At 43.8% G+C, this 11273-nt stretch overlaps 1 protein-coding gene across 1 annotated transcript; it reads right to left on the bottom strand.

Annotated features, from left to right (window-relative positions):
* Positions 1-5822: 5822 nt before the first annotated feature.
* On the bottom strand, positions 5823-9549 carry K441DRAFT_672048 (uncharacterized protein). The gene is made up of 3 exons (XM_067650508.1): positions 9405-9549; positions 6679-9183; positions 5823-6617 (listed from the first exon to the last, which is right to left on the bottom strand). Exons 1-3 carry the CDS (start codon positions 9408-9410, stop codon positions 6300-6302), a joined length of 2829 nt encoding a protein of 942 aa, XP_067496126.1. The 5' UTR covers positions 9411-9549; the 3' UTR covers positions 5823-6299.
* Between the last annotated feature and the right edge of the window lie 1724 nt (positions 9550-11273).

The raw sequence follows: 11273 nt of genomic DNA on the forward strand, positions 1-11273 counted from the left end.
AGGCTAGGCATCAGGATTTTTTTTTTTGGGCGCGTTGTTGCAGATTGCGGCAATTTGCTGCAAACTGTGCGATTTGCGTGGTCGTATATGGTCGTTAGCGATTCGCGCAAACCGCGCGTTTCGCAACAAATTTACAGCTTCTGCTAGTAAATTGCAGCAAAACGCTCAACCACCAAACCAATGCCAGCAAAACGCTACCCTATAAATAAATAGCTCGCAAACTGTACAAATTATAAAAACTATACGAATTATAAAAACCGTACGAATTGTAAAAACCGTATAAATTGTAAAAACTGTATAAATTGTAAAAACTGTACAAATTGTAACTATATAAATTGTAACTATAAATTATAATTATATTACATAATAACCAAATTATTACATATTCCCATAGATTTCTATAATATACTTTTAAATATATTTATATTATAACTATATAAAATGTAGAGCTATCTACTTTGGGCGTCAAGGGGGAAGCCTCTCGCAGAGGCTCCAAATTATCTACCTACCTACCTGCCTGCCTGCCTGCCTGCCTGCCTACCTACCTGCCTGCCTACCTACCTGCCTGCCTACCTACCTGCCTACCTGCCCTGCCTACCTGCCTGCCTACTTGCCTACCTGTCTGTCTGTCTGTCTGTCCGTCTGTCTATACCTACCCGTTTATGCCTACCTATCTGTGCCTACCTGTCTGTGCCTACCTGTCTATGTTACCTTGATTCGATCGATCGATTGAATCGTTTATCGTGTTTGCTGGCTGGTCGTTTGAACGGTTGTTGTGTGGCTCTGGCGACGGTCGTGTGGCGATGACGACGGTCGTCTGGCTCTGACGGTTGTCTAGCTCTGGTGACGGTTATCCTGGCTCCGGGCGACGGCCGTCTAGCTCTGACGACGGTCGTCCAGCTCTGACGACGGTCGTCCAGCTCTGGCGACGGTCATCTGGCTCCGGCGACGGTCGTCTAGCTCTAACGATGGTCATCTCGGCCTCCGGCGACGGTCGTCTAGCTCTGGACGACGGTCGTCTGGCTCTGACGGTCGTCTAGCTCTGGCGACGGTTATCTGGCTCCGGCGACGGTCGTCTAGCTCCGGCGACGGTCGTCTAGCTCTGACGACGGTCGTCTGGCTCTGACGGTTGTCTAGCTCTGGCGACGGTCGTCTGGCTCCGGCGACGGTTGTCTGCTGGCTATCGTTCTGGTGTCTTCCTAGGTAGGGAGAATGTAAGGAAGGGTAAAAAATGAGGTGGCTACCTAGGTGTATATAGGGGGTATACTTGGCCAGAGGCACGTGTAGAGGCTATCGGGAATATAGCGGGGGACCCGATAGTTAGTGTATCGCGCGCCACACACAAAAGGCTTTGGTGTTAGAGCTTCGTGTAGGAGCCTCCGTAATGCCAGGGGCTTCGCGCAGAGGCCTCGTGTAGAGCTTCGCGCAGAGCCTCGTGCAGAGCCCTCTATATGTAGAGCTTCGTGTAGAGCTTTCGTAGAGCTTTTATGCAGAGCTTCGTGTAGAGCTTTTATATAGGAGCTTTGTGCAGAGCTTCGTGTAGAGCTTCGTGCAGAGGCCTCTGTACGTAGAAGCTTCGTGTAGAGCTTCGTGCAGAGCCTTGTGTAGAGCTTCGTGTAGAGCTTCGTGGCAGAGCCTCGTGTTAGAGCCCTCTATATGCAGAGCTTTGTGTAGAGCCTCGTGTAGAGCCTCGTGCAAAGCTTCGTGTAGAGCTTCGTGTAGAGCTTTGTGTAGAGCTTCGTGCAGAGGCTTCGTGCAGAGCTTCGTGCAGAGCTTCGTGCAGAGCTTCGTGCAGAGCTTCGTGCAGAGCTTCGTGCAGAGCTTCGTTGCAGAGCTTCGTGCAAAGCTTCGTGCAGAGCTTCGTGCAGAGCTTCGTGCAGAGCTTCGTGCCAGAGCTTCGTGCAGAGCTTCGTGCAGAGCTCTTCGTGCAGAGCTTCGTGCAGAGCTTCGTGCAGAGCTTCGTGCAGAGCTTCGTGCAGAGCTTCGTGTAGAGCCTCGTGCAAAGCCTCTGTACGCAAAGCTTCGTGTAGAGCCTCGTGTAGAGCCTCGTGCAAAGCTTCGTATAGAGCTTCGTGCAGAGCTTCGTGCAGAGCTTCGTGTAGAGCTTCGTGTAGAGCTTCGTGTAGAGCTTCGTGTAGAGCTTCGTGTAGAGCTTCGTGCAGAGCCTCTGTACGCAGAGCTTTATGTAGAGCCTTGTGTAGAACCTCGTGTAAAGCTTCGTGTAGAGCTTCGTGTGGAGCTTCGTGTAGAGCTTCGTGTGGAGCTTCGTGCAGCGCTTTATGCAGTTTTATGGTATTTTTGTTACATTTTTGTTGCATTTTTGTTGCAGCCAAAAATTAGGGTCTACTTAAGTCGCTTAAGTCGCAATTTTAGTAATTTATATAAAGTAGCCTGCAAATCGCTGCAAATCGCCGCAAATTGCCAAAATTGCGACTTAAGCGAGTTAAGCAGACCCCAATTTTCGGCTGCAACAACGCGCCCAAAAAAAAATTTCCTGATGGGATAGAGGGAGGATTATATTACTATATTTACAATAGGCTTTAAACCGTAGATTACTAGGCGGTAATATATTAACACGTTTATTAACCTAATATAGGGCTGCGTAGAAGTTATAGGTAATATCTATAGGACCGAGATCTAGCTACTCCATAATATGGTAGACTATAGTAATAGGACCACAATCTAGCTGCTCCGCAATAGGGCGGACTATAGTAATAGGCCTAATATCTAATTGGCCCGTAATAGGGCGGACCGTAGTAGGCCGCGGCTAGATAGATATGGGTGGTATAAGGAGGCAGTAGCGGAGGTAGTAGCGGCTGTAGTAGCGGCTACAGTTTAGTTTATAGGCTGCGGAGGGTTTGCTAAAAGTCGTTGTTAAAATCGTCCTTTTTTTTCTCCTATATATAGAGTTAGAAAGGCAATAAGTAAAAAAAGAGAATAAAAAGAATTAACTCTATAAGATTTACAGGTTTTATATAGAGCTCTTTAGCGGGTTAGTATAAAGTTAGCGGAAGGGCGACTCTATTTATAGGCGTTGCAAAATATATAATTAGAAGGCATTTAGATAGTAGGTAGGGAGTATAGTAGGTAGGGTAGTAATATATAGAAGATATTCGAGTAGTAAGGGGTAGAAAGAGGCTATAAGGTTGTAAATTTAATGGGGTAGCACGTAAGGTAGCACGTCCCCTTATTATATAACCCGAACCAATTTTTAACTAATTAGAACCTTAGGTTTAACCCAAACTTAGTATATATTAAATTATAGGAAGCAAATCTAATAGCGCGAAAGCTTATTTCCGCTATAGTGGGTATATTAGTAAAGGAGAGTGAGATTTTATGATAAGGTGTTATTATTATATAAAGGAAGGCGTGGCTATACCTTAAGCTTATAATATTTAATTTGTATATATAATAGGTGCCTGCAAGTAGGCGTATACTTAAGTTAAAAATCTACTACTAGTTAAGCTCAAGGCTTTTACCTCTTAAATTTCTCTACTTCTTAATATCTACTTATAATCTCTTAGCAATTACCTCTAAAACGCCTACCTTAATTATTACCTTAATTAGTGTCTTTTCTTACTTATCTGGCTTCTACTCTCTAATTGTCTTTAAATCCCACCACTTAGTAAAAGCAACTTAGTAGATAGTATTAATATCTTCTTTCTAGGCCTCTAAGTCTTCTGCCGACTTCTTCTACTATTTAAAATACTCCTATAAATCTGCAAGCCAATTAACGCCTTAAGGATATAGTAGAGGAGTAATTAGTAATAACTTTAAGCTAGAAAGCGAGGCTGCTAGAAGTATAAATAGGCGCTTATAGTAACTACTAGTTAGGTTAATATAGAATTAATTTATAATGCCCGGAGTACTTAGTATAGAGGCTTTAGAGGTAAGCTACTTCTTCTTCTTATTACCCGTCTTCCTCTTAAGAAGCTTCCATATTAAGCTAACCGAAGTATATTTAGTAGTAAGACTATAATCAATTGCCCTACCTTATTCTCTTATATCCTTTTACATAAGTTTATAATTGACTTACTAATATATTTAGTACCAATTACTACCGCAGTTCTTATAACACTGCTACTGTTAAGATACCTTTATAAAGCTTATTTTAGAAATTATAGAGAAAGCGGTAATATTACTATCTATAGGCTATAGTATACTTAGTAAGGAGCTCTATAAGGATTCTAGAGCTGACTATAAAGCTAATTATATTATTATAGAGGAATAGGCAGGACTATAAGCTACTTACTACTTAATTATCTTAATATAATCTATAATAAGTTTAACTTTAAGCCGCTTAAATAAGCTATTATTGTAATTATAATACCCTTTCGCTACCCTTAAGAGTTCTTCTTTAGAATTAATCTAATTAACTATATAGCTTAGGTTAAGATAAAATGCAAATTTAGTGGAATTTAATCGCCTAGTAAGCTTCACGGTAGTATTATATAATTTCCTTTAAAAAGTATAACTAGTAAACTTTTACTATAAAGCCTTATTAATTTTAAGAAGAACTTTGCAATTATATATTACTAAAAGGCTAAGGCGAGCCTTAGGAAATATATAAGCTAATATAATAGTTAAGCGACTTATCTTTTAAAGCTTTACTAATAACACTAGGCAATACTTAAAGAATAAGCCTCTGCCTAGAGGCTTTACTATATATTCCTCCTGCTCTATTTAAAGCCTTAAAGCTAACTCCTCTTTACTTTTTACCGAAGGCTTATATACTAAAGTCTTTAGCAATTAAGGCCTCTTAGCGGGCGGCTGGCTTTATAATATAGGGGGAGCTACACCCACACGCCGCGGAGCTCTTACTATATTCTGTTCCGGCGGTATATAAAAGTATTAAACTTCCTTATTATCGTGCTCTTCGGCAGCCGCCGGATTAGTTAGAATCTTATTAAGCTCGCCTAAAGTAAAATAGGTAGCTTATTATAACGCATGTGGGGTACTATATATTAGCGGTAGAGAGTAGTTAAGCTGTATATTAAGTTGGCCACTATATGCGGACGGAAGATTTACGACCGTACTTATACTTAAGCTCTGCATAAAAGGAGGTGGACGACCGATTGCTACAGAAGGCGGTACTGGTAACAATCGTAATCGCTAAGTAGGTAGGCAACTAGAGGGACTACCTGTAGAGGTAGGAGCAGGGCGTTTGGAGCTCATATTGATGAGAGAAAGAAGCTTTACAACGCCACGATCTGGAATAGATATCACGACTTTTGGTATGGGAGGGAAGTTTAGAATAGCTTTAAAATTAAGCTCTGAGCTCCGAATTCGATGTGGGCCGTGGCTCAAGCCCTGGCCACGTACTACACCACTTTCTGCTAGCTCTACATACTAATTTAGCTGCAGACGAAGCGAAATTAGGTGTGTGGTGTTGCGCCCCCCCGGGGGGGGACACCGAAGCTCGTACAGACTGTAGAAGAAGAAGAAAGCTTATAACGATATTACGTGAAAAGGCTTGACGCTAGATAAGGAGAAACCTTATTTACTATCTATATAGAAAATAAGCAATATATAACGCTTTAGCTCTAACCTACTAAAATAATAGAAAGTATACGTACTGGCCGCTTAGCGAGCGGATAAGTAACCTTTCCGTATAGGGTAAATAGCGCCGTGGATATTCGCGAGTATTGGTTAGTAGGGCATGGTCACGTGCGGCTCAGCGACTCAGCGGGCAATCAGCTACATCATGCACAAAAACAAAAAAAACGGGTATGAGACCTGGGAAAGTGAAGTAGCAATTGAGGCAGATTTCTTCAGGCACCACAGTACGCAAAATAGCAAACATCACGCTAAAAATCGAGCATACTGCCACGAACGATTACGCATTCTGTGACCACTAAGATTTAAATACACTAGATGTTTGTCGTCCTCTCTTACCCTTCCTCTGTACATAACCCCCGCCACGTCTTTGCGCCAAACCGGAGGTACCCCTAGCAAGCAATCCTTGAATATAAAAGTGAAGCGAGGAAAAAGAATATATCATACAGAAGTCGCAGTCAGCAAAAACCCCTCAAAGGATAAAAGGGGTCCTGCCGCCGCTTGAAGTAATCCTCTCTTGAGCCAAGGATAACAAACCGGACAAGGGCAACGAGCTCATGTTCCGAGAAAAATAAAGGTAGCGACAGAGACCTTAAAGCCGCATCTCGCCGGATGGATATAAGAAAAGCCTGTTGCTATGCATCAAGGAACACCGCCAGAAGCCTCCGTCTTGGACGCCGTACTAAAACAAAGCCAATAACATTAAGCTGTGGAAAAGGAAATACATATTGTAAATTATTGGATTACCACATTTCGTCCTCCTTCGTGGGTTCCGAATCGTCGAATAACGTTTGCCCGTAGTAGGGCTGTCGAGATTCAGGTTTGCCCCCAGGATGGCCCAGGTAGTTTTGCCCACTGGCAACGCTGTACGAACTTCCATTTGTATTACTATGCGATGAATTTTTCGATGTATGCGAGTGTTGGGAGATGCGTGAGTCCGGCCTACTCTGTACTTCGTTTTCTGGTGGGGGCTCTGGGCTGAGTGTCTCCGCATCATTTCCAGACAAATGTCCGGGCGGGATTCCAGACGCGTTCTTCGAACTTTCAGACTGTTCCTGCTGCTACTTCAAGGTTAGTAAAACCAGCAATTAGAAAAAAACGTTAGATATCTGAAAATCTCACCTGCTGGTACCTCTGATATTGAGCAAACTCCTCTGGCTGATCCTTCTTCTGTTGCTGTTGCTGCTGTTGTTGTGCTTGACGCTGTTGCTGTTTCTGTTGTGCAGAATGCCCGATCTGGATTTGAGGATGCATTTGTTGCACCTTAGCAAGGTAAGAGTACATAAAATTGCTCAACAGAACCTGGGAGTACAGCTCGCGGCGGGGGTTAGCAAGCTTGATGTGGGCCATCCGGTAGATGGCGCGCTCTTCCAGAATTGAGAAACGAGTCCAGTTGTAGTCAATGTCTGGCTTGAGAATCCGTGGCGGTGGTTCTGGTGAAAGACCGCGCATTGAGCTTCCCTTTTTATGGGTTGATTCTTTCTCGCTCTTTTTCTTGCCTCCACCGAAGAGCGATGAGAAGATACCTGAATCTTTCTCCTTCTTAGAGTCACCACTAGAGGACTTGCGAGTGCTCTCCTTCTTGCGCTCTTCTTCAAGCTTAATAGTATCTCGGTCAAGAACAAGGCTCTCTCGCCCTCTGCCACCATCTATAGATGTTTGAAGCAAGTCGAGCCGAGTATTGTCATGAGACTTATCGGCTGCTTTGGTAAGCTTCGTCTTGGTTTTCTTTACAGCTTCCTTCTCTTCCTTCTCCTTCCTTTCACGTTCTTTTTCCTTCTCTTTGTCGTCACCACCCAGAAGCCAGCCCCAGCTAGTTTTCCTCGATCCACCTTCAGAAGCATCTTTCTTCTCTTTAGACTTCTTATCGGATTTCTTCTCATCCGCAAGTGTTGGAATGAAAGATAGAGCGTCCGTGCGTGTACTGTTTCCTGGGAGAGGGGATGGATGAGAGGCCATGTCATCTAATGTTTGATTATGTGCTTTGATTGGCGTGCCCGGTCGATGCATGGGAGGCCTGCTTGGAGGCTGCCTTGGAGCAGGGGCTCTGGGAGGCTGGGGATGAATCTGATTATTAAAGGATGGTGGAGCCTCGCGCGATGAATTACGTTCCGGTAGCTGTAAGAGTGGTGTTCTCTGGGGTTCCTGAGAGGGCGGTGGTGTCTCGATAATCTGTGGAACTTGTTGAGGAGGCACATAACCGGGTAATGGAGCGGTCGTCCGGCCATTAGATGCAATTCGGGAGTGGAATGGTTTAGCAGGAGGTGACCTCCCCTGTTCCAATTCGGGTGGAGGGCTGACGGATTTTTGAACGGGAGGCTCTTCCGGTGCGGGGAGGGGAGATGTCAAAATGGGGGGAGACCGCTTTCGAGTAGGACGCGAGAAATTCTCTGTAGGTTCTGGTCGAAGATGAATTGGCTCCGATTGTATCCTAGTAAGTCCCATAACCGGGAGGTCTGGCGTGGTATTTTTGATTGGAGAAGATGCTGGAGACTCTTCGGTGTCTGTTTCTGACTGCCTTCCAACTATACGTCTTGAGAATGGCACCCGCTCTCCCTTGCGGAGACTTCCGCGCCTATAGTTCGTTCGGGTAGACCTCTTCAAAGTTTGGCCGACAGGTTTTGCAGGGAGAATAGGCATGTCTTCGGTCATTGAAACCTCGACACCAGAATCTGAGGATCTGCGAGTAGAATCTATGCTCATCCGACGCATCAGACTTGTAGGATCGTCGACTAGATGCTCCAATTCAGGGAGGTTGCCCAAGTTTCCATTCGCCGCTCCTTGTTCTGTGACGGACCTGTTCCTCTCTAATCTTTCTGCCCCATCCCGATACCCATTTGGACTGTCAATCTGTCTTGAGAGCATCGACTTCTTTCTCCGAAGCCCTCCACCTGATCCCATCCTTCCTAGACCATCTGGGGATAAGGACTCTTCCCCACCAGACCTCCGCCTTATTTTATCCACCTTTTCCTCAATAAATGTTTTGAACTCTTTGGGTGCAAGCTCCGGATGTAGTCGTGCGGGAACCCAGAACAGCTTTGAGGGGTCTTCGTCATCAGAGAAATTTGCAGGTGCTACTGAAGATGCTCCGAAGCCAGAACCAAAAGTTGGAAGATCAGGGTCCGAAGAATTCACATCCATTGACATACGCCGTATTGCCTGAAGGTTGCTAAGCTCTTGTGCTACAGCAGCTGGACTCGACTCGTAGTCTATGTCATTGAGAGGGAATTGTTGCGAAGCAGTGTCGGAATTTGTTCGAGTGAGTGGCGGCGGTGACAGTGGCCCGCTTTGATTTTCGCGGCCAAAGGAAGAACTCCGTGTAGAGAGCATCTTAGGAGATCCATTCGCATGGGGAGGCGATTTCTCATTCGACATTGTGCGGCTAAGAGGTGACCTGGGTGGTGAACTTTGAGCAGCATTGAAGGATAGGGCTGATTCAAAACTATCACCCAACGGAGAAGTTATGAAGCTCAGAGGCCTTGAATCGCGCTTGTTGAAGTCCATGTCCCCATACATATCCCCGATGGCTTCGGTGACGTGATGACTGTCGTCGCTTATTGAGATTTGGGGAGCATGTCCGCGTCTGCTCTGATACATTCGCTCAAGCTCTCGTGCTCTTTGTGTGGACTGTTGGACATGCAAGGATTTGATTAGCATCTGGAAGCCGATGTTGCACGGGAATGGGGGACGGAGACGGGGACGGGGAGAGGCGTAGCTGGTCAAGGGGACAAGTGAACAGGTCGTTGCATAGCCAAGAGGCCCAGGGCACGACAGTTGTGGTAGACCTTCACAGCAGTGCAGTATGTGTCGCATTCGCGCCGCAGATGTTGGGAGACGGGACTTCTCACCTGCATAGCTGGGAGCTCGAGGAATGCAGATCCTAGTCGCGACGGGGCTGCCACAGGACAGGCTCACTAGAGAACGGCTCCAGGGTTGTGGGATTAATATCATCGAAAGACAAGGGCGGAAGAGCAATAAGAACAGAGGTCGAGCATGTCCCTCTTGGGCGCCAGGGGATAGAGTGCCTTCTTTTGTGGTAGGGCGGAGGGAGCCTCGCTAAAGCCGTGGAACACGCCCGGCGAACAAACCAAAACGCCAGGACGGAGCACATCTAAAGGATTCACTTCGAGAAGGCGGAGCAAGCTGGGAAAGGGATTGTAATTATTGTGATCGTCGCCTTAAGGCCATAATAATACACCCCGACATGGCAGACTCTCTACATGACCAACACCAACTAGCCACCCCTTCATGCATCCTTACAACCCAGTTTTCTGAATACGGGACTGTATATATATGAGGCTTATATTCACGGTACTTTGCCATTCCCAATCGCAAGTCACGGGATTCTCAGCATTAATCTAGCTACCGTCAATTTGGGTATAGAAGCTGATATTCTAAAATCTTTTTAATTAGTTAGACGGCCTACCGCCAAGGCAGAAAAACATTCTGCCGGTAGAATTCTGCCATATCATCAAGCGTTCTACCAAGTTTGTTTTTAGCAGCTTAATTCCGCAGCTTCTAAGCTCCTTTTAATATTCTAATTAGCTACTAAAAGATCTACCGCTAAACGTTCTATAGGTGGCTATAATTTAGCTATAAAGGCTTAAATTATAGCTCTTAAACAAGGCTCTAACTTACGCCTATTAATATTAATTAATTATATATAACGTATAGAACATTTAACATCTTCTTTAGTATAGCAACTCTCCTAATATAAGGGGACTTTATAGATAGGGGGCTATAAGGACACGATTGTGGAACAGGATAGATTGGTAAGAGAGACGAATTCTTAAGGAGATAAGGCCTTTAGGATTATAGAGACTATATACTACGGGCACGTACCTTTAGTATATAACCGGTAACCATCTAAGGGGTATCTAGGGGTTATCCTAAGGGCAACCTAAGATAACCGCAATAATATCCCTTATATTAACCTCCCCCCCTTTCTTATAATTAGCGCCTAATCGCTATTACCTTATAATAGGGAGATTATAAGGGCTTATTTTAAAAGGGGTTTAGAGAAATATTAGAGAGATATTAGTATACTATTATATATTATCTATTTATCTAACCCCTACTTTAAACTCCTAAGAAACCTTAATAAAGAAAAAATATAACTAGAGAAAAGACGTAAGGATTACTAGGAAACCTATTAAAAGCCTATTAAAAGTATATTAGTAACTACCTAGGCTAATATAGGGATTTTTATATAACTCTACTTCTAAGCCTTTATACCGGTCTATAATTAATTATAAATATTATAGATATTTTAGTATTTTAGTATAGCTCTATAGAACCTTTTAGTATAGGGTTTAATATATAGAGCCTTAGCTTACTATTGTCTTTAACTATTAAGATATAGTCTATAATTCCCTCTTATAATTCCTTTTTATAATCCCCTACGTTACTAACGCATTACTCCTACATTTGCCCTTAGGCTATTAGATATAGTTAAGGTATTAATTAATTAGTTAAAAAGACTTATCTTTTAAGATTTAGTATATATACTTTTAAATCTAATAGTTCTATACTATATATTTAGTGTAGCTCTACTACCTAGTAAATAGGGATACTTTGCGATAGTAACTGTAGCTATTATATAATTATTAAAAACGTCTATAATGTTAATCTTTTTAATACTTATAAGGGATATTATTGCGGACACCTTAGATTGCCCTTAGGATAACCCCTAAATGCCCCTTAGATAGTCGCTAGTT

Source organism: Cenococcum geophilum, assembly GCF_001692895.1.
Source record: "Cenococcum geophilum 1.58 unplaced genomic scaffold K441scaffold_118, whole genome shotgun sequence".
NCBI classification, from domain to species: domain Eukaryota; kingdom Fungi; phylum Ascomycota; class Dothideomycetes; order Gloniales; family Gloniaceae; genus Cenococcum; species Cenococcum geophilum.

Coding starts and splice junctions, on each gene's coding strand:
- K441DRAFT_672048 (XM_067650508.1), bottom strand. Junction 6,618..6,678: donor AATATCAGAGGTACCAGCAG/GTGAGATTTTCA, acceptor ACCTTGAAGTAG/CAGCAGGAACAGTCTGAAAG.